General features: G+C 64.2%; 1 protein-coding gene across 2 annotated transcripts in view; it reads right to left on the bottom strand.

Annotated features, from left to right (window-relative positions):
- Window positions 1–2743: 2743 nt before the first annotated feature.
- PLCH2 (phospholipase C eta 2) overlaps window positions 2744–23141 on the bottom strand; it is a 30985-nt gene continuing 10587 nt past the window's right edge. Inside the window, exons 6-22 of one of the 2 annotated variants that reach the window (XM_055262575.2) lie at window positions 20991–21084; window positions 20615–20818; window positions 20274–20394; window positions 18617–18788; window positions 18126–18233; window positions 16659–16802; window positions 13036–13128; window positions 12464–12546; window positions 11324–11421; window positions 11018–11200; window positions 10421–10528; window positions 9392–9516; window positions 9211–9295; window positions 8808–8954; window positions 8231–8310; window positions 5620–5917; window positions 2744–4115 (exon numbers count right to left, since the gene is read on the bottom strand). In XM_055262575.2, the coding sequence (XP_055118550.1) occupies window positions 2803–4115; window positions 5620–5917; window positions 8231–8310; window positions 8808–8954; window positions 9211–9295; window positions 9392–9516; window positions 10421–10528; window positions 11018–11200; window positions 11324–11421; window positions 12464–12546; window positions 13036–13128; window positions 16659–16802; window positions 18126–18233; window positions 18617–18788; window positions 20274–20394; window positions 20615–20818; window positions 20991–21084 (3456 nt within the window). In that variant the 3' untranslated portion in view covers window positions 2744–2802. The remainder of the gene's footprint in view (window positions 4116–5619; window positions 5918–8230; window positions 8311–8807; window positions 8955–9210; window positions 9296–9391; window positions 9517–10420; window positions 10529–11017; window positions 11201–11323; window positions 11422–12463; window positions 12547–13035; window positions 13129–16658; window positions 16803–18125; window positions 18234–18616; window positions 18789–20273; window positions 20395–20614; window positions 20819–20990; window positions 21085–23141) is intronic. The other variant, XM_055262576.2, reaches the window with a different exon arrangement.

Consider the following 23141-nt stretch of genomic DNA (forward strand, 5'->3'; position numbering starts at 1 on the left):
CACACAGCCTCGTAGAGAGGACAGGAGGGTGCAGAGCTTGCGGAGGCCCTGCTGGGGTGGGCTGGCTGCAGGCCCCCAGCTTTGACTTCATGTGGCCGGGAGCGGTTCCTGGTGCTGAGCTGCTGGGCAGGCCCTGAGGAGGCTGAGTGGCTGCCTTGCCCCACCACCCCGACCCCCGCTAGGGTCCCCCACATCTAGAAGCCTCACTGAGAACCCCAAGCACAGGCTATCCTAGGCCAAGGAGGTAGGGTGGCATAGACCACCTTCCAGACAGCTTTGCTTGGTGGTCTGGAACCTGCAGAGGCTAAGACCCCTCCCTCATGGAGACCTGGCCTGCCCAGAGGTGCCCAGTGGCCATTTCTGGCCCCCACTGTGGTGTCTCTTCATGACCTGCCCTCGGAGTCTGCGTGGAGCCTGAGCCCCAGCCCTCGTGCAGCGGCCACCAAGGGGGCTCCTAACCTGGCACAGGAGCCCAGGAGCAGCTGGGCTGTCCTGAGGTTGACTGCTCCCCTGGCTCCAGCTTCTCCCTCCTGTGGGTCCCCAGGGCAGAGGCCCAGCCCCCAGAACCCCATGGGCCCTCACCACTTTCCGGCCCTCTGCTCGGGCCCAGCTCTCTGATGGGGATGCCCTCCCAGCCTGCATCTCTGTGGCCTTCCCTGACCCCACTCAGCCCCTCCAGCTCTTGCTCCCATCCTGGCCCCACCCTCACTGGTGGTGGGTGGCAGCAGTGGCCTGGCCGCTCTGGGCACCCGGGTGTGTGACTGCCTGGCCTGACACCCACAGGGCTTGACCCCAGGGTTGGAGAGTCCATCTGTGCTGGGGACGCACCCACTACAGAGGTTTGGCCAGAGCCTGGCCCAGACAGGATGCCGAGGAGGAGGTGGGGGATGCACGGAGGCCTGGAAGGACAGAGCCAGGACAAGGACACCAGGGCCCAGCCCAGGCTCATGAGCCCCTGCACACCCCCACGCAGGGCCTGCTGGCCTGCCTGTGACCACAGCCTCAGCTTCCCTCTTGCACAAGGGGCCACCCAGCCTGTGAGCCAGGCACCCCTGTGCCTCCGGGTAACCCAAGCCTCTGTGACCCCAGCCCTTTTCCAGCCTTTTCCCAGCCCTTTCCTAGCCCTTCCCCAGCCCTTTCCCAGCCGGAGCCGGAGCATGAGGGCTCTGGCCTTTGCCTTGTTCCCTTGATGTGGCCATTTCGAGGGTGCTTTCCTCAAGACACGATCTGGCCCCAGGCCCTCAGCCCCTCCTTGACTCCCGCAGACCCCCAGCTGGCTCCCCCAGCCCTGCCCTGCCCATGGCACCACTTGGGGGCTCACCAGGAGGCCTCGGTCACCAGGCTGCTGTCAGTGTCACCGCTGGGGGCTCTTTGAGTCCCCTGTCCCAGAGCTGAGATTCCTCAGGCTCAGGTGCCACCCTGGGCCCCAGGCAACCGGCTCACCACACCCCTGCTCTCGGTGGGGCCGCAGCTGCCCACACGCAAATGTTCTGGGGCTTGAGGATGACGAAGTCTTGCCAGGCTCCCTCTGAGGGGCCTGGTGGGGCTGGGGGAAGGGCGGCACCAGTGGCCCCTCTGCCTGGCTGAGCTGGGGAAGTGGTGACAGCGGTTCCCGTGGCCGCCCACGATCCCTGTCAGTGCAGGAACATGGTGAGGGCAGAGCAGCCCCCCTAGAGCTCCCCCAGCACCCCAGGATCCCGGCCTCCAGGTCTCATGCCTGCCTTCCCAAGGGCTCTGCCTGGGCGCAACGCAGCCAGGGGTGAGACGGGATACCCTGACAGAGCAGTGCTCATCCGGGTGGTGTGCTGGGCAGGCCCCTCGGGCAGCGGCAGGTGGCAGAGCCTCGTGGGGCAGGACATCCCCTGACTTCCCTGGCCACAGGGTGGGCCACACCCACTCCCACTGTTGGGGCAGCAGAGGACGGGCTGCAGCACAGGCTTCCAGAGGCCCAGCCAGTACCCCAGCTTCTCTAGGGTAGGGGCCTTCCTGGAACCACCATGCTCTGCAGGCAGAGCAGTCCCCAGGGTCTGGGGGCCTGTGGCCCGGGGTTAGGGCCTGCGCCCTAAGGAGCAGGCTTTGCAGCCTACCCTGGGGGCCTGTCCAGCTCCGCCCTCTGAGGACGGGCCAGGTCTTTTCTTAGGGTGTCCTTTGGGCCTGGCGCAGACTCCGATGGGCACCTGGTGAGTGGCACAGGAGGCTGAGAGAACGGGAAGCCCATGTGTGCTGGTGAGCACGTTGATCGGAACCACGTTTGGGGGTTGACAGAGGCTTAGGCATTGGTGCAGAGGGTGGCGTGGTCGGAGCAAGGCAGATACAGGCTTCAGGGCGAGGCCCAGACGGCCGTCCTGTGCAGCCCTGGTGCCTCACAAGCACCTCAGCCTGTGTCGTGGCCGGGTCAGCCGCGCCTCCCAGGGCAGGCTCAGGACAGGTGCGCACAGATGCACACCACACACACCCGGGGCAAAAAACCAGGTAAAAATGGAAAGGGACTTGGTATCATTTTAATGTTGTATAAGTTTTGCTTCTAAAAATTTAAATATTTCTCTATGTATAGATCCTAAAACGCCGGGAAAACTGCCTGGCGGGGCCAGCCTCGAAGCCCCTCCTGTGGGCCCCGGGCTAGCAGCTTTAGCCTTTCCTCCCCGGGAGCAGGGGCAGGAGGGAGGCAGGGGCCGAGGGGACACAGGGCAGCCAGGGACACACAGTTTTGGGGGCCTGGCTGCCCTGTTTCCTAAGCAAACACAACACGCCCACCCCTACCCTGGGTCTCCAGAGCCGCCCAGGTTCCCACCACTGACAGGGTCAGAGGCGGAGCAGGACCAGGTTTTCAGCGGCCGCGGATGCTGGCCCAGGGGCTCCCTTGGAGGGTGCTGGCGCATCCACACTGCCCTCGTGGCCCACGGAGCAGGCGCCCTCGGGGGTGCCCCGCTCCTCTTCTGGGGGTCCCTGCCGGCCCAGGCCCTGCAGTCTCTGCTGCCGCTCCTGGGCCTGGCGGGCCCGGCTGGCAATGGCACGCACGCGGCTCTGGCTGCGGGAGGAGGAGCGCCGCAGAAAACCAGGGCCGCCTGCTACCCCCTCCCCAGCCGGGCCCAGGCTGGTGGGTGACGTGATGTCTCCTGCCTGCTGGAAGACTGTGAGCCAGCGCAGCTGCTCTGTCAGGGAGTCTCGTCTCACCCCTGGCCCCGACACCCGCCGTGTCCCTCCCGGGAGGCCCAGGCTGTGGCTCAGGCTGCGAGAGCCGCCCTCAAAGCTAGGGGCAAAGTCATCAGCAGTGAGGTCCCCCAGGCTCTTGGACTTGGCAGCCACGGGGCAGTCCTGCAGGCCCACCAGGGAAAGGCAGCCCCGGGGAGGCCGGAAGGGGAGGCCAGGCATCCGTGGGGCCAGGGGTCTGGGCCGCGGTTCATCAGGCATGGGAGGCCGCTGGCCCGTAGCCCGCAGGTTGGGGTTGGATTTGCTCTTGGTCACAGGTGGCAGGTCTGGGCGGGCAGCTGAAGCTGAGTGGGGCCTGGGGGGCAGGCGTCCCATGTGGGCTCCAGCGAGGCTCTCACGGCTGCGGCCCAGGCCCAGGCTGGGCAGGGAGAGGTCAATGACAGTGTCACTGGATGACATGCTGGAGGAGGAGGAAACGCTGTCTCGGTGGCCACATGGCTCCAGCCGCTGCCATAGCCGGTCACTGCCCGTGGCGTCAGAGTACACAACAGGGGCCGGGAAGGGACCGGCCAGGGGCCGCCATCCTCCCAGGGGCTCCGTGGGCACCTGCCCCTCACTCTTCACCCTTCTAATCACGGGCAGGTGGCCCGGGGTCCGGGGCTGGCTCCTGCCGTTTGTCTGGCTGTCAGGGGCCCCCTCGTACGCCCTGCCAGGGCCCTTGTCATCGCATGGCCGAGGCCCGCGGTCTCGGGGCTCCTCCGGGTCCTCTGGGGGCTCCTCAGTGTCCTGTGGGGGGCTTGCCACATTAGCTGCGGGTCCTGTGGGGTACGGGGGCTGTCCCTGAGAAGAGCTGGTGGGGACAGCCGCTGGTGGCAGGGGGCCAGGGCCTGGGGCGGGCTCCTCAGCAATGGTTTCCAGGCTGCACGGTGGGGGGAGCGGCCGCTGCGTGGAGAGGGGGCGGGTGTCTGTGGTGGGGTGGGGGAGTGAGAGAGAGAGAGCCAGAGGGAGAAGCAGAAGAGAGAAAGAAAGGGAGGCAGGGAGAGAGGCGGAGAGGAGTCCGATCAGGGTGGTGTCCCCGGTGCCCTGTGCCGAGGGTCACCGGGCCCAGCTCCCACCCCGAGGCATCCCCCGGGCGCAGCACACTCAGTGTCCCCACCCTGCTGCTGCTGGGGCCCAGTCCACGCCCTGTGCCGCACACGGGGCCCTCCTTGGGCTGGGACAGCACGGGACACCGGGGCTGGGCCCCGTTACCTGTCACTCGCCGCTCTCAGTTCCTAACTACGGAGGCAGCGTGGGTGGGGGCAGAAAGGAAAGCTCGGTCAGGGGGGTCTGGAGGGGCAGGGTGGTGTGGGGCGGGCTCCATGTATGTCCCTCCCTCCAGGCTAAGGAGACACCCTCCTAGTGGGCGCTTCAGCTCAAAGCAGTGAAGCCCCGGGGCCCAGGGAATCTACTCCACACAGCACTCAGCAGGCTCCAGGCGTCCCGGGGGCACAGGAGACGCCCAGCAGCTGCACTGCCTGCCCACATCAGACTTCCCAGTAGGGACCCCTGGAGCCTGCCCTAGAGGGAGGTGGGAATGGGATGGGACGTGGCCCCCAGTCCCAGGAAAGGCATCAGGGCCATGCAGGTTGCCAACCGCCCAGGAGGTGAGTTTGGGGAAGCGCCCAGCCGGAGGGGCCCAGCATGTCAGGCCACAGTCGCAGCCCCGGACCCTCAGCAAGAGCAGCTGGTTCTTCCCAGCCTGTCGGGCCTCAAACCAGCTCCACCCAAGTCCCAGGGCCTCAAGGTCAGACAGGAGGGCTGGGGCTACGGGCCACAGGCAAGCCAAGGGAGCAGAGTGCCACGGAGACAGAGCCACGAGCACGAGCACACGAGGCGACGCCGTCCACGCAGAAGCAGCAGCAGGTGACCCAGGCCCAGCCATGCCAGGGGCGTGCGGGAGGACCACGCAGGGCAAGAGGGGCTTACCGGCGGAGAACATGGGGGATTTACTCCTGATCTCCTCCAGCTTTTGAGCAAACAAGGCACTCATCTCTCCCTGCAGGGCCCCCGGTTGCCTGCAGGCGCCCTCAGGCCAGCGGGGGGACCTTTCGGGGATGCCCGGGCTGTCTGGGCTGCTGGAGTCCGAGGACATGGAGCCGCTACCGACTGGACCCTGCCTCCAGGCCCCGGGACCCTTGGGGGCCTCTCTGTTTCTCCCTGGGATAGCTTGAGGGTCCAGGCCACAGCAGGGGGTCCCCAGCGAGTCAGCCCGGGCCTGGGGCTGCTGGCGAATGGCTGCCTGCCTGCTCGCAGGCCCCGGGCTGGGTGGCCGCTCCCTCCGCAGGCCCTCGGTGTTCACGCCGGTGCAGGATCCCACCACACACTTCACGCACGTGGCGGCCATCCCAGCAGGCCCGGGGCCATCTAGGACACGCGGGGGCCGCACTCGCGCAGGGCTCTTCTCTGTCACCGCAGCTGGTGCCTTACCTCGGGGGCTGCCGCTGCCGGGCCCCTCCTGGGCTGGGGCTCCCGGAGCAGGTCCGGGCCTGGGGGGCACCACGTCGTCTGCCACCCCCTTGGAGCCTGTGTCCTGTGTGCCCAGGACCAGCTCCGGGAAGCCCTTGCGGCCCGGCTTCTGGCTCTTGGTCGGGGCGCTGGCTGTGCGCCGCAGGAGCCGCTGGCTAACGGAGGGCCGGGCCAGGGGCCGCCCAGCAGCATGACTGTCCAGCGAGCCGGGCTTTGGGCCTCGGAGGAAGAGGCCTTTTAGGCCCAGAGCCTGCTTGACCTGCAAGAGAAGGAGCCCACATAGCTGTTGCCAGGGGTCCCAGCCCAGCTGCTGCTGCAGCCCCAGGGCCAGCTCTTCAGACCGTGCCACAGACGTGCCGTGCGTGTCTCGGTCCGAGGGGCCACCTCAGGCTGGGGGTGTGTGGACACACCAGGGCCTTCAAGAGCAGGGTCCCTAGGGCAGCTCTGCCTGGGACAGTGGCTGCTACAGATCTAAGTACAGATGGCCCACCCCACCCTTCCGGCAGAAACTGCCCTCACCCGAGCTGTCCTGGGCATGTGGGGCCCATGAGGGGCATGGAGAGAAGGTCCTTCCCTCCGGAGGAGAGACCTCGAGCCCCAGCCTGGCCCACCACAGCCTGCACCTGCTCAGAGGCCCGCAGGCCCAGGCGCTGGCAGGGGACACTGGTGTGGCACTCCCTGGTTGTGTGTGCCCCACCCTCAGGCAGGAGTAGCTGGTCCCCAGCAGGAGTAGCCAGGTGCATCGGGAGGCCCACTTGCCTGGCCCATGTCCTGCCCACTCCCATGGTGATACTCCTGCCCTAGGAAGTACCACCTCTTCCAGGAAGGCTTCCTGAATTCCCCCAGGCAGCCTTTTCTGGTCTTGCCCTGCCCTCCGCTCGTGTGAGCCCCCAAGGCCCACAGCCGGCTTGCTGCCCCCTGAACCCTGCCAAGATGGGCTCAGGCTCCCGGCCCACCAGCACCTAGCCACAGCCGATCTTCCTGGACAGCTGGGCCCAGGAGGTCCCTGCCTGAGCAGAACAGCTGCTGAGAGGGAGGCAGCCGCATCTCCAGGGCACAGAGGCCAGAGGGGCCCTCACATGCCAGATGCCCCCGAGACCGGCAGCACCCACTGCGCCCCCATGACGAGCCGTGCTCGTGCACAGAGTGGCCCAGGCCCGGCAGGTGGGTCACCCCCCTGCAGGGGCCCCTCTGGGCAGATGCGTTCAGATGGCCAGCACTTGAATCAGCTTCCTGATTCAAGATCCCAAATCTACGCATTTGGTCACAGTGGCTGGGAAGCCATTTAGAAGCAGATCCGGGATTCTGGCTTGGAGCACCGGCCTCAGGGGTGCCCTCATCCCAGGCACTGGGCATGGTTGGCAAGGACAGGGAGGGAGCAGGAGGGGAACTCAGAACCAACAGCCTGAGTGTCCGAGATGGGGGCAGGAGAGAGAAGGAGGGGGATAGGAGGGGCATAGCGGGGGCTCCAGCGGGATCCCCGCCAGGGAAGGGGCTGAGGTAGGGGAGGGAGGAGGGGGGAGGACAGTGAGACGGCCACCCAGCTGAACCCTGGATCTGCCTCATAAATGCCACTATGGCTGGGGATGGCCAGGGCCCCCAGAGCCATGTCATGATCCACGTCACATGAGCGACAGTCTCCAAATGCTACCAGGAATCACGGATGCTAATGGGGTGCGGCCTGGGCATGCAGGGGCGGCGGGCCGCACTGTCCCGCGCACTAGGTACCTTCAAGGCTCCTAACAGAGCTGCACTTCTAAAAGTAGACTGTGGCCATAGAGAAGCCGACTGCAAGACCAAAGAGACAGAGGGAGCAGGTGAGGCGGCCACAGCAGTGGCGTGGGAAGCCCCGCGGCCTGGGGGACGAGGAACAGATGGGTGGATAGACAGCAGGGGCCGGATGGCACCTCTGGGCCCGAGAGCATGGCAGGAAAGAGTCAGCATTGGGCCTGGGCAGGCCCCTCGTGCTGTGTGTGCGGGGTCCCCCGAGGGCCAGCTGCAGCCAGCAGGACCCAGAGGGCACTGGGCCCCAGCTCAAAGCCAGGGCAGCAGGGCCGGCACCAAGACCCCTTCCTGCAGAAGCTGAGGCCCCACTCTGACCTGGGGCAGGGGACAGACATGCTGGGTGTGGAGTCACAGGCAAACCCGGGCAGCTGCCTTCCACGTGACACCAGGAAGTAGAGGGGTGGAGGGTGGGAGAGGGGAGAGGGGCGTCACTCGGTCCCTGCTGAGAAGCCAGATGGCAGCACTAGGGGGGTGAAGGCTGCGAGGCCCCCAAGAGTCTGAGACAGGCATGGGTGACACAGGGCGGGGCAAGGCCCAGAGCACTCGGGACCTGTCCTGCCCAAGATGCCCACAGCCAGCCCTGAGATCCGAGGTGGGCACTGGCGGCTCAGGAGCCAGGCCCCCACAGCAGCCCCTCTTGAGATAGAGGAGCAGAGGCCCGGGGAGGGGACCCTAGGCCTCACTGCCTGAGTTCAGGACCCAGCACTGGGGACACATGGGGGGGCATGGGACAAGGGGCTGGTGTGGCCCCTCCCCATGATGGCTAGTGGCAGGGGGTGATACTCACCTTACCGCTGATGTCACTGACAGCCACATGCACGAAGATGGAGGCCTCTTCCATCCCCTCCAGGTACACGTGCCTGTAGCCTGGAGCAGTGTGGGTCAATGGGGTCATGAGGTCACAGCCACCCAGGGCCCCCACCTGCTCTGCCCCCCACTCTACTTAAAGGTCCCAAGACCCCAGATACAGCCAACAAGCCCAGGCCTGGAGCCTCTGCCTCCTGTGGGCCCAGCACTACCCCTACCTCCTCCAGGAAGCGCACTGGCATTGCACCAGCCTGCAGGGATCTCTTCCTGGGGGTGGCCCCTCCCCCACAGGCCACGCCCCTGCCTGACCCGCAGATCCGCAGGCTGGTTGTCATCGTGTCCTCAGCCCTCTTCCTGGGGATGGCCTCTCCCACACAGGCTGTGTCCCCATCTGACCCACAGAGCCCCAGGCCGGCGCTCCTCCCATTCTCAGCTCCTGTCTCGTTGGTGCCAGGTGCAGGCCCACCCACACAGGCGCTGACTCGCAGGGGAAAGAGTGCCTGCCCTGCCCTGGGGCCCTCGGCCAGTGTGGGGGTCACCGTGTCCACCCCTCCCACCTGGCATCATGCTGCTGAAGGCCAGCGTCCTCTGGCCAATGAAGTCACGCCCAATGGGATCGTGGTCCCAGACGAGGAAGCGGACCAGCGCGATCTCCGGCATGTGCACCGTGAACACCAGGGTCTCCTCCCAGGTGGGGTTGAATCCTGGGGAAGCAGCGCCGGGAGGAGTGTCCCATGGGGAGGGCCCAGCCCAGCACCGCTCCAGCCTGGAGCCCCCAGCCCACACCACTCCCAGTGCCACTCCCGGTGCTGCTTCTGGGACTGCCCACCTAGAGGGGAGTGGCACCTAGGACTGTCACCGAGGGAGGCCTGGGCAGAGCACCCTGGCACACCAGGTAGCCCCAACCCTCCCCCCTCAGACTTCCATCACAGGTGTGACGGAGCCACGGCCGAGCCTCACCATTGTCGTCCACCACGCGGGTCTGCTCCCTGCTGCAGTCCACAGGGAGCCCGATGATCTCCACCTCCACAAAGGGGTCGATGATCTGGGACACAGGAGTAGGGGTGGCATCGGGGCCCATCGCGATGCCCGGCCCGCCCCCCACTCCCACCCCAGCCGCCTGTGCGGGGCTGGCCCCCACCTCCCCGCGGTCCCCCAGCATGGAGTCGCGCGGCTTGGGAAGCTGCTGGCCACTGATGATCCGGAGCACCAGCTGCTTCTTGAGCTGCCCTGGCAGGGGGTCCTCCGAGTTGGGGTTGAACACGCCTGAGGGAATGCCGGGCAGGTGGTCAGTGGCCCAGCCCTCAGCAAGTCCCCTACTTGCTGGGGCATGGCTGCCAACAGCCCCCTCCCCGGCCCCCACATAGGAGACTAGAGCTGGTGCCAGGCGGAGGGAGGGAGGCAGCAGTCCAGGGGGGCACCTTGGGGGCAGGTGCACCTGGCCCAGTATGGATCACCTTTGTGGCCACCGCAGCACGTGGGACAGAGCCCATGCCTCCCACAGCTGAGCCGAGGAGGTCACACGGCTCCTGGGGGTGTGTCTGGGTCCCTGGGGGCATGAGGGGTGGGGTCTCTGGTGACAGTGCCCCCAGGGCCTGCTCAGACTGAGAACTCCCAGGAGGGCAAGCCAAGGGCAGAGGTGGAAGTAGCTGGTCCACAGCAGGAGTAGCCTGGTCCAGCGGGAGGCCCGCTCACCCAGCCGCTGTCCTGCCCTCTCCCATGGTGATACTCCTGCCAGGGCCACAGGGGGACCAAGCTGGAAGTCATCCACAGCAGACAAAACAGAGGTGTCTGAGAGCCAGGAGGAGGTTCCTCCAAACACCCAGCCCAGACCCAGGTCCTGAGACCCACAGAGGGGCCGGGCACAGGGGGCTGGGTCGCTGGCACTGGGGCCCCTCAGACAAGTCCTGCCATGAATCTCATGTGGGGCCCAGGATCCCCAGTTCTCCATCCCTGGATTCCTGGTGGAGCTGGGCCCTCCTTTGCAACGCTAGCAAGGAGGGTTTCCCCCACCCACCTCCCCAGCATCCTGGGAGCTTCGTCCCAACCTGACCCTCCAGGGGACTCTGCCAAAGCCGCCCCCAACCCTTTGCTAGCCTGTGGGGCTCCGATCTCTGTTCTGGGGACACCCAGGAGGCCCACCCGAGCCCTGAGCGTCCGAGCGCCTCACCCTGGCACATGCACCCAGGCTTGAGTACGTAGCCGCAGCCACCGTTGGCACTAAACTTGGCTCGGTTCAGCTGTAGCATCCGGCCCTCTGACTGGTAGTTCAGGGCAACTATGAGGGGACACAAGGCTGCCCTGGTCAGCACCTGACCTTCCAGGTGTGTGCCCCACCCACCCGCCACCACACGCTAGCCTCTCCTGCACAGCTGCTGCGGATCTGCCGTCTACCCCTCGTTCACCCAATATGAATGGGACTCCAAGGTTCGCACCTGTGCAGGACTGAGGCCAGCACATCCTGGAGGGACGTTCCCAGAGCTGGCACAGCCAGCCTCGCAGGCAGGTATCCCTGGGAGTACGTGGACAGGCCTGCACCATCGCTCCCACATCCCCCCAAGGCCTGAAGGACCCTGCCCCAGTGCCAGCCTGGTGTCAGTGGCAGCCTGGTGTGGGCAGCATGCCACGGAGGTGTGGAGGCTCCAAGGGCAATAGAGCCCAGGACAGAACCAAGGCCCCAGTGGGTCCCCTGCTCACCCCTTGGGCTTCAGGGACCGTCTGAGCTGAGCCCTCCCCACCACACCCAGCGCACCATGCCCGCACCCACCCATTTGGCAGCCGGCGTTCCAGAAGGGCTGCGGGTTGTAGTTGCTGGAGTCCACGCGGTAGGAGGACGGGTAGATGCGGGAGAGCTGGTGCTGGTTGAAGCGCAGGTACTGCGCCGGCTTCTGCTGCAGAATCTGGTGGGCCTTGGTCTCGCTGAAGGACGACACCTGCCAGCTGGACGCCGCTGTGGTGCCAGTGACCGGGCATCAGACTGCGAGTCCTCGACCTTGCCCGGCGCCCAGCAGCATAGCAGGGATGGGGGACAGGGAGGCCTCCGCCCGTGGCCCCAGGTCCCCGAGCCGCTCACCCTCCATCTCTATGTCATGGGTGGCCACGGACTTGGTGTACTTCACCAGGTCAGAGAGGGCCCGGGACAGCTTCATGGTCTTCTTCTGCCGGGTTGCCCTGTGGCAGGTGCAGGGGGTCAGAACCCCTCCCACCCAGGGCCCACCTGGCACCCAGCTCCGTGATACGGGCTCCAGGGCTCCAGCAGGTTCATTAATTCACGCAGCAGGCCCCGAACCCTCAGAGACCGACGCCAGACTGGGCCGCGGGCTGTGGAAACCTCAGTGCCAGGCAGGATGTGGGCTGGCTCGGAGCTACCAGCAGATGCAAAGGCCCCAGGTACTGTGTGCAGTGGAGGAGGATGTGGCCTGCCAAGCGTGGCGGGTGTGGGGGCTTCTGGAAGGTTCTGAGCAGGGGAGAGCTGCGGTCGGGGCCTGGGTCTGGCCTAGAATCACTACGTGGAGAAGAGGCCGGGGTCCAAGGGGGGCCTCCGTGTCGCCCAGGTGGCAGCGGCACATGTGGATCAGATGTGTGCTAAGGGCAGAGCCCGGCTGGCAAAAGGGATGGGATGGGACAGGAGGGGGCTGTGCCCAGGCATGGGGCACAGAGGAACCATTGGGGGATGGAAGTGAGGGGAGACGGCAATAGGAGGGAGTGGGTGGCAGGGGGGAGCCCAGGGTCTGGGAGGGGCGGGAGCTCCTTCTGGGCCTGTAGGTTTGAGACCCCGAAGAGACCCCAGACAGTGCTGAGGGAGGCCTCAGACACGGGGGCCTGGGCCTTGAATTCAGCCTGACTGGGCGGGAAGTGGGGGAGCCACTTCATGGCAGGCATTTGATGCCCCCTGGGGAGGGCATGAGGCTGGGGGCCTCATAGGAGGAGGCGGTGAGGACCGAGAGCCGACAGCCCAGCAGCATCCAGGCCTGTGGGGACCCGGGCCCTCCAGCCACCTGCTCGGCCAGCCCTGCCCCCACTTCCCGCAGCCACCAGCCTGCCTGCCCTGCACACCATACTCCCCACCACTTCCCACTGCTTCCAGGGGCCAAGAAGGGGGTGGGTCCTGCCCTGCTCAGGGACGGTCCTGGTGGGGTCACCGCAGAGAAGGGCCTGGCTGGGCCAGGCTCCCAGGAGTGTGCAGGGCCTCCCCATGGGGCAGGGCACCTACCCTCGGCTCTGGCCTCCCGGGGAGTCCTGACCCTCATCTCCCTCCTCCACGCTGGCCGCCTTCTTCAGCTTGCTGCCCTTCTTCTGTGCGGGGGGCAGAGGTGTGAGCTGTAGAGCCCCTGCCCCAGGCCAGGCCTTGGCGAAGGATGGGGTGTTGGGGAGGGGCTGTCCTCCGGGGTCCCCAGCGGCCCACGCAGCATCCCATGTCCATCCCGCCTGGCTGGGCCTGCCAAAGCCTCCTCGGTGCCCTCTTGATCTGGACTCTGGCAGACTTTCAGGGCAGCCACAAGGCATCTGAGCTTGGGGCGAGGGCCAGCGTGGGCCAGAGAAGGGATGTGAGCCAGCAAGGCACCTGTCCCCACCAGCTCCAAGCCCAGGCTTCTGGCCCAGTCCCTGGCACCTGCTGCTGATAGCTCAGCCTGACTCAGAGGGGATCCTGCGAGCCAGGCTGGGAACCCTGGGGGCTGGAGGAGACCCCCATCTGCTCTGGCTGGGGCAGGACCCACTGGGGCACTGGGAGCAGGGAGGACACTGGGCCCAGACCGGGACCCTGGCCTGGGAGCTGCGGCGGACCTTGCGCCTGGAGAAGCTTCCCACAACGAGGCGGCCGTCGCGTCTGTTGGCCCCGGCATCCTCCCCAGACTCCACGTCCTCTTCAGCTTTGCTCTGAGTCCAAGAGAGAGACAGGGACAAGGTGAGCCCAGCCTTGAACCAGACAGGGAGTCCGGGACAGCTCCCTGGTGGCCCCAGAAGGTCTTCCTGGAAGAGGTGGGCTTGAGCCAGGTCTGGAGTAAGGCAGACAGGGGAGGGGAGGGCAGGGCGGGGACAGGTTGGGGAGCCCCCGTGGCCGCCGTTCCCAGTCCACCCTGGGGCAGAGGCAGCTGCTGAGGAGAAGCGGCCTGAAAGGCAGGCCCCAGTGGAAACATTCACTCACACCTGCCTCAGCGTCTCTCACGTGTTGTTTTAAACTCAAGTTCTGAATCTTTTCTCCCCACCAGTGGTGACTACATAACTGCATTTGTGTGTCTGGAATATTGCTCAGCCAGGCCTGCTTGCGCAACCCTTTCACCAGCATTCCGCGGCCCTGCTGCCCTGACCTGTTCCCACAGTGTGCAGGTATCACCTAATCAGACAAACAGCTCCAGGTGGGTGCTCCCTGAGGTGGGCTCTGAGCTGGGGAACCCCAGGAAGCCACTGTGAGCCTTCCTAGCACTGTATAAGCAGCAGGCACATCCGGGGCTCCCCTGCCTGCCCCCCACCGAACCCAGAGCTGCATCACAAACTGCTCATTCATCCCAAAGCTCATTCCCAATGGAACCAGCAGAGCCTGTGCCACCACCTGACCCCTGCAGCCCCTTCCACAGACACCTCCAAAACATGGCCCAGCTGTGCTCGGGGGGGGGTTCCCATGCCACATCCTGTCCCCCACCAAGGGTGGGGGCTACTTTCTTTGAAACACAGCGAAGCCGTGGGCCTGCAGCAGGGGTCCCTGTTAGAGAGGGGCTTCTGCCAGAAGCGGACACATCACCCACCCGTGGCCATGCCCCTGTACACGCCCACCCCTCTGGACACACCCCTGCAACACCCACAGCATGTCCCTGCACACACACCCTCCCACACCCGCAGATGCTCCCACACTGCTGCAAAGAGGCCACTGCAGCTCTCATGACCACAGACACTCGGCGCTCAGCCACGCCACAGCAAACAGCTCCTACCCCTCCCTGCTCTCCCCAGCCTGGACCTGTGCCTGCCTGGACGCTGCCTTGCTGGACGCATTGGGAATCAGGGCACATTGTGTCTGCAGGCCCCATGCCAGACGGGCCTCTCTGTCCTGTTGACATGGCCGGGGAGCTCCCGCCAGCCTCCCTGTGCTCTGGGTACCATGGCCCAGAGGTGTGCCCTGCCCCTCCTTCACCCTCATAGGGAGCCAGGATGGGATTGGACGGCCCTTCCCACGGCCCCGAGTGGCCAAGGGGCCTTCCCGTCACCAGGCTGCACTGGCCGGAGCCCGAGGCCCCGTGTGCACCGCAGCAGGAGGCTCCCAGGTTGTCCAGGTCCTCATGGCTCTCAGACAGGCTTGTCTCTCTCCACCTCCAGAAAAGCCAGCCCCGGTTTCCTCTTAATTTATTGATGCCACGGCTGCCGGGAGAGGCGCTAGGAGCCAGATTCACAGTGCGCCTGGAGCCAGTCAGGGCCGCCACACTTCACAGTTCCTTAAACATCCCCAGAATGCTGCAGTGACCCAGAGCCACGAGCGACTGTAAATCCAGGCATGACCGAGGAGAGGCACGCGCTGACCCAGGAGACGGATGGCCAGACACAGCGCGTACCACATGGCCAGACCCGCTATCACCCCAGGACTCCCAAACAGAGGAGACAGCAAGACCCAACCATGCTCCAAGGGGCTGCGGGCAGCAGAAGGCCCAGGAGGCGAGGAGGCCTGGATGGTGGTGGAGGGTCTCAGCCAGCAGCAGGCCCCCCAGCCCTGCCTCTGTCAGGGAGGCTGGGTGCCGGGCCCTGAGGGGGTGCTCAGGGAAGGGTCCCCACGGGGCGAGGCTGTTGGCAGCACAAGCACTCACTGGGTTGTGCCCAGCTCTCTGGGGGTGGGTCCCCTCCTTACCCATCCGGCTTCTCTCCTCAAGATACCCGTTCCTGCTGTCCCCAGGCCTGAGGGACCTGTGAGTAGAGGCCTCACGTCCTCAAGGTTCATGGGCAGAGGGGACACTGGCTAGCTCAGGGGGACAGAGAGGCACAAGTGTCCCTCAGTGGGATTTGCCATCCCCACGACCCCCAGCGCACAGACACCCCCTTTACCTGGGCCACGCCCCCAGTGAGCTCCAGGGCTGAATGCGTCCCGGCCTGGCCTTGGGATCAGCTCTGCCCCTCGCCTGTACCAAAGACTCTGGGACCCTTCTGGGGTGTGTGTCCACACCAGGCAAGGAGTGCATCTCATCAGGGCAGGATTCCTGCTCCTACCCCAACCTTAGTGGCTGTGCCTGAGCCCCTCCTCCTCCTGCAGGAAGCCTTCCCTGAGCACAGAACCCCCAGCAGCTGCTCAGACGTGAGGTCTGCAGGGGACCACTCTCCTGGACCCGCAGAAGCATCTCCAGGTTTTGCACAGGCCCAGCTGACTGCCCAGCAGAGCCACAGATGGCCACTCTCCCCCACCTAGACACCTTGGGATAAAAATAAAGGAATGCCTCTCAGCTAGGGCCCCGCGAGAGCCACCTGCACAGGGCATGTTCCTTGAGCTCTCCTGCGGTGTCAGCTGTGCCGAGTGCTCCAAGGCCCGTGGGCGGAAACGCAAACACCTGAGTCTAAAAATACTGGTCCTGGAAGGGGACACAGCACCCCCACTTGGCCAGAGAGAAGTCATCTTCCCACCCTCCCCAAGGGTTAGGAAAACAGCAAGGCACCTGCAGGGACAGGCAGAACGAGCCAGTGCCACAGGGCACAGTAGGGCTCTCCAGGCACCAGGAGACCGTGTCCCCAGCACGGGCGCCCACCAGCACTGTCACCCTGTGGAGGGTCTGTAGGGCCCACCCACGCTCCCCACTCAGCCCCACCCACAGCAGGACTGCGGGATCTGCCGGCCACAGCTCCTGGCTCCTTTGAGGTCTGCAAAGAGGCTCTGTGCACCAGGAGACCGTGTCGCCAGCGCGGGCGCCCACCAGCACTGTCACTCTGTGGAGGGTCTGTAGGGCCCACTCATGCTCCCCACTCGGCCCCACCCACAGCAGGACTGCAGGATCCGCCGGCCACAGCTCCTGGCTCCTTCAAGGTCTACAAGGAGGCTCTGTGACCACAGGACCCGGCCCACCCTGCCTGTCACCTCTCACCCCACACACACTCCATTGTGTCTGCCACGACAGCCCCCGAGGGCCATTTGCTCCACATGGAAACTTCCCCACGTGGCCACAGGCAGCTCTAGGTGGGGGCGCTGGGCAGGGAAGGCATTCGTCCCCCCAGCTGGGCAGCTCCCACGACTGGCCGGGCTTTGAGACCCCGCTGGTAGGTGGGTATGGATCATGCAGGTGTGTGTGCAGAAGTGTGTACAGAGGTATGCTTGTGTGCAGATTTGTGTGTGCACAGGTGTGAGTGCGCACAGACCATACGTTCGGGGGCCCTGGCTGGCCCACAGACTGGCTGTCAGGGGGGCCTGTCGGCATCAGGGGTGTCACCTTTTTGGCCTCTACCTTGCGTCCGAGCTTTCCAGATGGGGACAGTGTGGAGACGGAGAAGTCGTTGGGGTCCTCACAGTCCCGAATCTTTGACTCCTTGATGAGGGAATCCAGTTTCCTCTTAGCAATGTTCTCTACACGCTTTCGATTGGTGGATGCCTGCAGGAGCCAGAGGTTAGCCTGTTGGCATCTGTCCCCAGCCCTGCGAGCAGTGGCAATGACAACCCCCAGGGTCACAGCACTCTGCCCACCCCAGGCTCACGGAAGGCGTGTGATTAACCTCGGGGCCTGCAGGCAGCCACAGGCAGGACGGGAACCCAGGCCCACTTGACTCCTCCAGCAGCACGAGGCTGCCCAGGGGCCCCCAGCAGAGCCTGTGTGGCTTCTGGCCCTGTGGCCTGGGAGGTCAGTGTGCCAGCAGGCAGCACAGGGTCTGGAGTCCTACCACTGGCCGCCATGTGCCTCAGGAGATGGCAGGGCCAGAGGCAGACTTCAGGGCAGCCTCTGAGCTGGGATGGACACCCTTCCCTGCCAGTGCAGCCCCTCGGGTGCCCCTGATGAACTTGGAATCCTTGAGGGCAGGGTCTGGGCCTTAGGTGTCAGACGCCCCTGGTGCCAGGTTGGAGTGGGCGCAAAGCCAGGAGCACCGTGGAGCTGGCTTTGCCATCACGTGGGCCACACAGAGGCGTGTGCCGCACATCCCAGGCAGGAAGAGTGTTGCTGCCTCAGGAGTTTCTAAAATGGTTGGCCGCGTGGCCAGCAGCACGCTGCACAATTACCTCCCCATGCACGGCCCCTCTGGAAGCAACGGCCTTCCCTGCCTCGCAGCAGCGGCCCCAGAGCAGTGTCCAGAGGAGAGGAGATCGGCTTCCCCGAGCCCAGAACCTCACAGGACCCTCCTGACTCTGCAGCCCCCTGCCTCGGCCCTGGCGGGGACACAGTGACAGCACTCTGTGGAGGTGACTGCTGGTGGGACCCCCACATCAGAGTTGACCTTAGAGATGGCACTGCTTGGAGATGAGGCCAGCACTGGCCACGGGGGTGGCTGGGCAGGACTACCAGCCACCCAGCATCCAGCCAGACTTGGTGGGGAAAAGGGCAGGAAGCTGGGAAATCCTGTGCCAGGGCCTGGGTGGGCCCAGGTGCCAGTGGGAATGGGGTGGAGTCTGGCGTGGTACCCAGCCCCCAGTGCTGCTCCACTTACTGAGGGGCCAAGAGGACAGGGCAGGGGGAGTGGATGGTACCCCAAGAGTCAGCTCAAATGTGGGAGCTGAAACTGGGAACAGGCAGGCCTGCAGCTCTCATGCAGAGGGGTGGGTGGGCAGGGAGGACCCCCCCAGGCTCCGGGCCGCTGTGCAAATCTGCCCCAATGTCCCTCTCTCCTAGATGCCTCCCTTTCTAACTCGCCCCAGCAGCAAGGACGGACAGCTGTTCTTGGGAACTGCAGGCTCCACCCGCCTCCCCACCCCCAGCCCGACTCACGTCTCCATTGAGGAGCTTGCAGTCATCATCAATCTCATCAGCGCTGTCCTCATCAGACACCTCGCCTTCCTCCGCATCCTCACTGATGTTGGCTGGGAGCTTCTTCCCCTGGGGGAGGAGGTGCACAATGGGAGGGGCCCTGGAGAAAATGCTGGGAAGCCAGTACCCGGCACCCACAAAGAGCTGCCGGCCAAGGAGAGGGGCCTCTTCTCAAGCTCAGTTTTGGAATCTCAGCCATGGGGCAGGGGCCAGACTGGCCAGTTCCCTGTGGCTGCAGCAGCATGAAGGGAAAGGCCTGGATGTGCATGAGGAGGTCCTGAGCCAGAGTGACCACCATGGGGAGATGGAGGCCAGGTCAGGAGCGTGGCCAGCCTTCAGCCCCCCAGATATGCCCACAGATGGCATGATGCCCCTGCCTGTCTGGAGCAGGGCACTGCCGCAGGCCCAAGACTCTGTGTGAGCTGGTCCCAGGAGGGCAGGGCCTCACTCACCTTCACGAGGATCTTGCCCTTGAGCATCTGTGGAGAGGGGAGTGTGGTGGCATCTTCACTGCTCACTGATGACAGGTCCAGCTTGTCCCCAAGGATGTCAGTCAGATACTGGGCCATTTTCTTCTGCTGGATGACACTGCAGTGGTTCTCGATGGACAGGATCACTGGGTACCTGTGGCCCCAAGGCAGAAGGAGCAGGATGAGGCCAGGGCCTCAGAGGATGGGTAGGCCCCACCTCTGCAAGATCCCAGGTCATCTAAACCATTGAATGAGGAGGGGTCTTCACCAGGAACCCAGGATAGCTGGGATTACCAGCAGCTCTGGGAGGTGGCCCACCCATCAGTGGCTTTGAAAAGCAACACAGTGGATGGGAAAGGAGCTGGGAGAATCTTAGGGACTAGTAAAGACAGCATGAGCTTCTTTCCCCAATAAGAAAAAAAAACAAAGGCAACGAGAAACTCCAGGAAAACAAAAGGAACGTTTGAAAAAGTCATGGTTTTAAAATGATGTGGACAAAACCAAGGTACAGTGTGGAGTTATAGATAGGCTAGGAAATAGAATCCCTTTGACCTAGATACTGGGGACACTGTCCTCTGAATGGCCCTGGGGTCCTGACATTGGTCCCATAAACAAGGAGACATAAGCCTGGCACACACCATCTGGTGGAACATGGTTATTACCTGCACAGTGCAGAATGGGGAGTATAGCAGGGACTTTTAATTATAAGCTTTTCAGCTTCATTTTTAACCATGTGTATGTTTTACTTGGATTTTTACCAAAAGGCAGCCATGATTGTTTTAGAAAATGTAAGTGATCCAGAACAAGAGGGCATCAACCAGGGCAAGAGATGAGCAAGTCCTGTGATGTGGAGTGGGCAGGCAGGGCGCAGGGGCTCATTTCCCCACTTCTCAGGCAAGAAACTGAGGCCTGAAACCCAGGGCCTGCAGGAGAACATTGTGCCTGCACAGATTACACTGGTCATAGGTGCAAACCTGTCCTGAGATCCCAGCAGGCCCCTGGCTCCTCCCAGCTCATCTCTCCTCCCAACATCCCCGCCCCTGTGCCCTGCAATACCCTTCCCACCTACAGTCCTAGGGATGGGGCCAGCTCGAGACAGTGACAGCAAGGACCAGCTCTTCCAGGAGAGGCCCATCTATTTCTGTTTCCTAAATCAATCTTGCTTCACCTCTCTTCCTTCATGCAATTAGCTCCTTGCCCACCTGCAAGCCTCGTGTAGCCAAGACTCGAAGGTAACTCAAACCACACCAGGAGGCGGTCTTCTAATTCCAGAAACTAAATTGGATTTTCTTCAATAGTGTCTACAGCCACAGCTGAGTGACAGCAAATTGAGTCTGGACACAGAGTGGCTTCTCAGGGGTGATGAGTGTGGAAGCCACAGCTGCTGTGGGCACTGACACCGGGAGGTGCCACCAGGCGTGTGGACGAGCTGCTCCTGCGAGGCCCCTGCCTAGACCTGCGGCCACACTCTCTCCCTGCCCCTCTCCTCAACCAGAGATGCCAGAATGAAACCAGCCCCCTGGTCACCACAGTCACTGCTCCCAAAGAAAGGACATATGGGTGTGGCAGGAAGAGCTAGAGCCTGGAGACCCTACCCTGCCCACCTCTGGGGCCAGCCCCCCCAGGCCCAGCCACTCACTCATTCTTGATGAAGGCATATTTGTTGATGGTTTCAATGACGTCTTTGAAGAGGATCTTGGAGGTCAGAGTGTAGCCATGGTGCACAATGGGCTCCCCGTCGGGCCCATCCCAGCAGTCCACTGCAGGCGGGCAGGCCTTGGTCAGCCCCAGGGGCCTAGCCACAGTGAGCCCAGGCAGGCTGAGCTTTGACCAAAAGAGGGCCTGTCCCATTGCTCAGTGAGGGATATAGAAGAGGCCTTCACAGCCCCTGCCCAGAGATCCCCCGGGGGCTCCTCAGGTGCAGCCCATCTCCCACAGCAGATGCCAGCCCACGGCCACCACCCAAGGTCCAGGGCTCACCCTCCACACAGCGGCAGCCAGCCTGCAGGACCCAAGCGTACATGTCCACCCGTGACTGGGACATGAGCTGGTCACCCACGAGGTAGGTGTTGTGGGACGAGGTGATGAAGTAGTGGCTCAGCGGCTGCGTCATGTCCTGGTGCACATGGTGGTGCTCAGGGTTGAAGATGTCACCAGCAGGGCTCCTGGTGTAGTTGGTGAAGCCTGCAGGACGGTGTGGCATAGGGGCCATGTCAGCCCACCACCGGCCTCATCTCATGACCACCTGCCCCCATGCCATACAGAACACAGAGCACCTGTCCCAGCCCACAGGCTGGGCCCTCGTTGCCCCTCCAGCATCCCAGGACAGCTGGGCTGAGGGCAGTGCCCCACTCACCATCGATGCCCAGCAGCCCCTTACTCTTGTTTTCTGGGCATGGCTCAAACTGCTCGATGATGTCCTGGCAGCTCTCGAGGGTCACACCCGTCATCTAGGCCAGAGCAGGGGCATGAGCCCAGGTAGCCCATCCCTGGCCTGGGATAGCCTCAGGCAGCTCCCCCATCACCACTGTCCCCTGCCTGTCTCTGATTACACCAGGGATGACCATGGCACCCGGGGGCACTGGCCAGCCAGCCCCAGTGTCACATGACTTGGGACTACCGTGGATCACGTGGCTTTTGGATGGCTTGCTCTGACTGTGAACTCTGATGGCATGGGAGGGGCCTCTGACCTCATCAGCTGGACCACCCCACAGCAGTGCGAGAGCGGTGGCCCAGAGTGGGCCTGGCACAGAGCAGAGGCCATGTGTGGGTGGGTACAGGAGAGCGAGAATCTTCATGCCCCCTTGGCAGAGCCAGGCAGGCACAGGCAGCCCCCTTATCCAGCCCCTCCCACTGTCTGCCCAAGCCCCCACACACTAACCCTCCCAAGAGATCTGAGCACCACAGTCCGGCCCAGCCCAGCCCAGCCCAGGCCGCCCCAGGCATCACAGGCCGAGGGACCGCCAGGGTGCTATGGTGCAGCTGGGCCAGTAGCTGCCCAGCCCACTGACACTGCTTCTTGGAGGTCCCTGGGAACATGGTGAGGTAACAGGTGGGGGAGCCCAGAGCCAGCTGTGGGCCCCTGGGGAGGCCCAGCAACCAGGAGGCCAGGCAAAGGGCACCAGTTGCCGGCTGGAGGACTCTGGCTCCTGAGTGCAGGGAGGGTTCCAGAAGGCTTGGGGCAACAGTCAGGGAGGGAAGGGTCACTTCTGCCTGCCAATCCCCCATCCAGGCCCCGTTCCCACCTCTGCCTTTACTGGGACAGAGGACCTACTGTCTGCAGCCAGGTCACCCACAGACACATGCTGGTGCCACCCCTGGTGGCCAGGGCACAGGGCATCCGAGACAGTGGGGTCCAGCCAACTGGTGCTAGCTTCCCCTGCCTGGACCATGCCTCCCGGGCGTCATGCCTGCAGGACTGGAGAAGTGGCTGCCACGGGATGGAGCCTGGCAAGCTGCGCCAGCCAGGTGGGGGCATCCCGGGAGCTCAGGCCCAGGGGCAGCCCCAAAGGCCAGCTCTGGGTTTGTGGTAAGCTCGGGGGTGGGGTACTGTTGGGAGATCCTGGGTAAAACCCACCCAGACCCTACCTGGGATTCCCAAGGCTCCTCCCACCACTCCCATCCTCCCCCTCAGACCATCACCAAGAGGCTGACGCAGCGCAGGTGGCCAGTAGAGTGGAGGTCTTTGAGCAGCACCCCCAGGCCGAGGCATCTTGGTCCCCTAAGGCTTGCCCTGTCCCTGCTCTCCTCCCTGAGGAGGGTCCAGAGTCCTCACCTGCATTCCTACGAGGCTGGAGGGTGGCCACACACAGTCTGAGCCCCTCCCACGGATCCCTGTCCCCACTGGGGCTCTGGCCTTCCCCTCCGCTGCCTGGCTGGACCTGCAACTCCTGTTACCAGGACATGCGGTACCCAGTCCCTGCCCAGGCCTGATACAAGATGGCCAGAGCCCTGAACCTCTGGACATGAGGTCCCTGGTCAGTGGGGCAGCATCCACAGAGCACTTGGCCTTGGCATTGGTCTCTAAGGATGGCCAGGACTTCTTGGGGCCTAGATAAAGGGCTGAGCATGCCTCTCTGGACTCCAGGAGGCATCTGAGTGTCTGCTGGACAAACAGGTGAGTGGATATTGTGGCGGGCCTGGTGCCCTAGGGGAGCGAGTCAGCCAGACCCATGTGGCTGGAACACAGGGGCACGTCTCAAAGGCTAGGCCACAGAACCCTAGTCCACAAGATGCCCAACACCAAGGCAGGAGGCATGGTCAAGCTGTGGGAGGCGCAGGGTATCCACAGTCAGGACCAAGCCATTCAGAAGCCCCTGGAGGAGAAACCACAAACTTCCCCTACCTGCTTGGCTGCCCCATAGGGTGCACCCTGTAATATCAAAACTAAAGCCAACTTGGGGGGCTCTCAAATGCCAGGCTGTGACCTGCCCCACCCTAATCTCTCCATCTCAGAGCAGGGGCATGAGCCCAGGTAGCCCATCCCTGGCCTGGGATAGCCTCAGGC

Source organism: Symphalangus syndactylus, chromosome 22 (genome assembly GCF_028878055.3).
Source record: "Symphalangus syndactylus isolate Jambi chromosome 22, NHGRI_mSymSyn1-v2.1_pri, whole genome shotgun sequence".
In the NCBI taxonomy this organism is placed as follows: Eukaryota; Metazoa; Chordata; class Mammalia; order Primates; family Hylobatidae; genus Symphalangus; species Symphalangus syndactylus.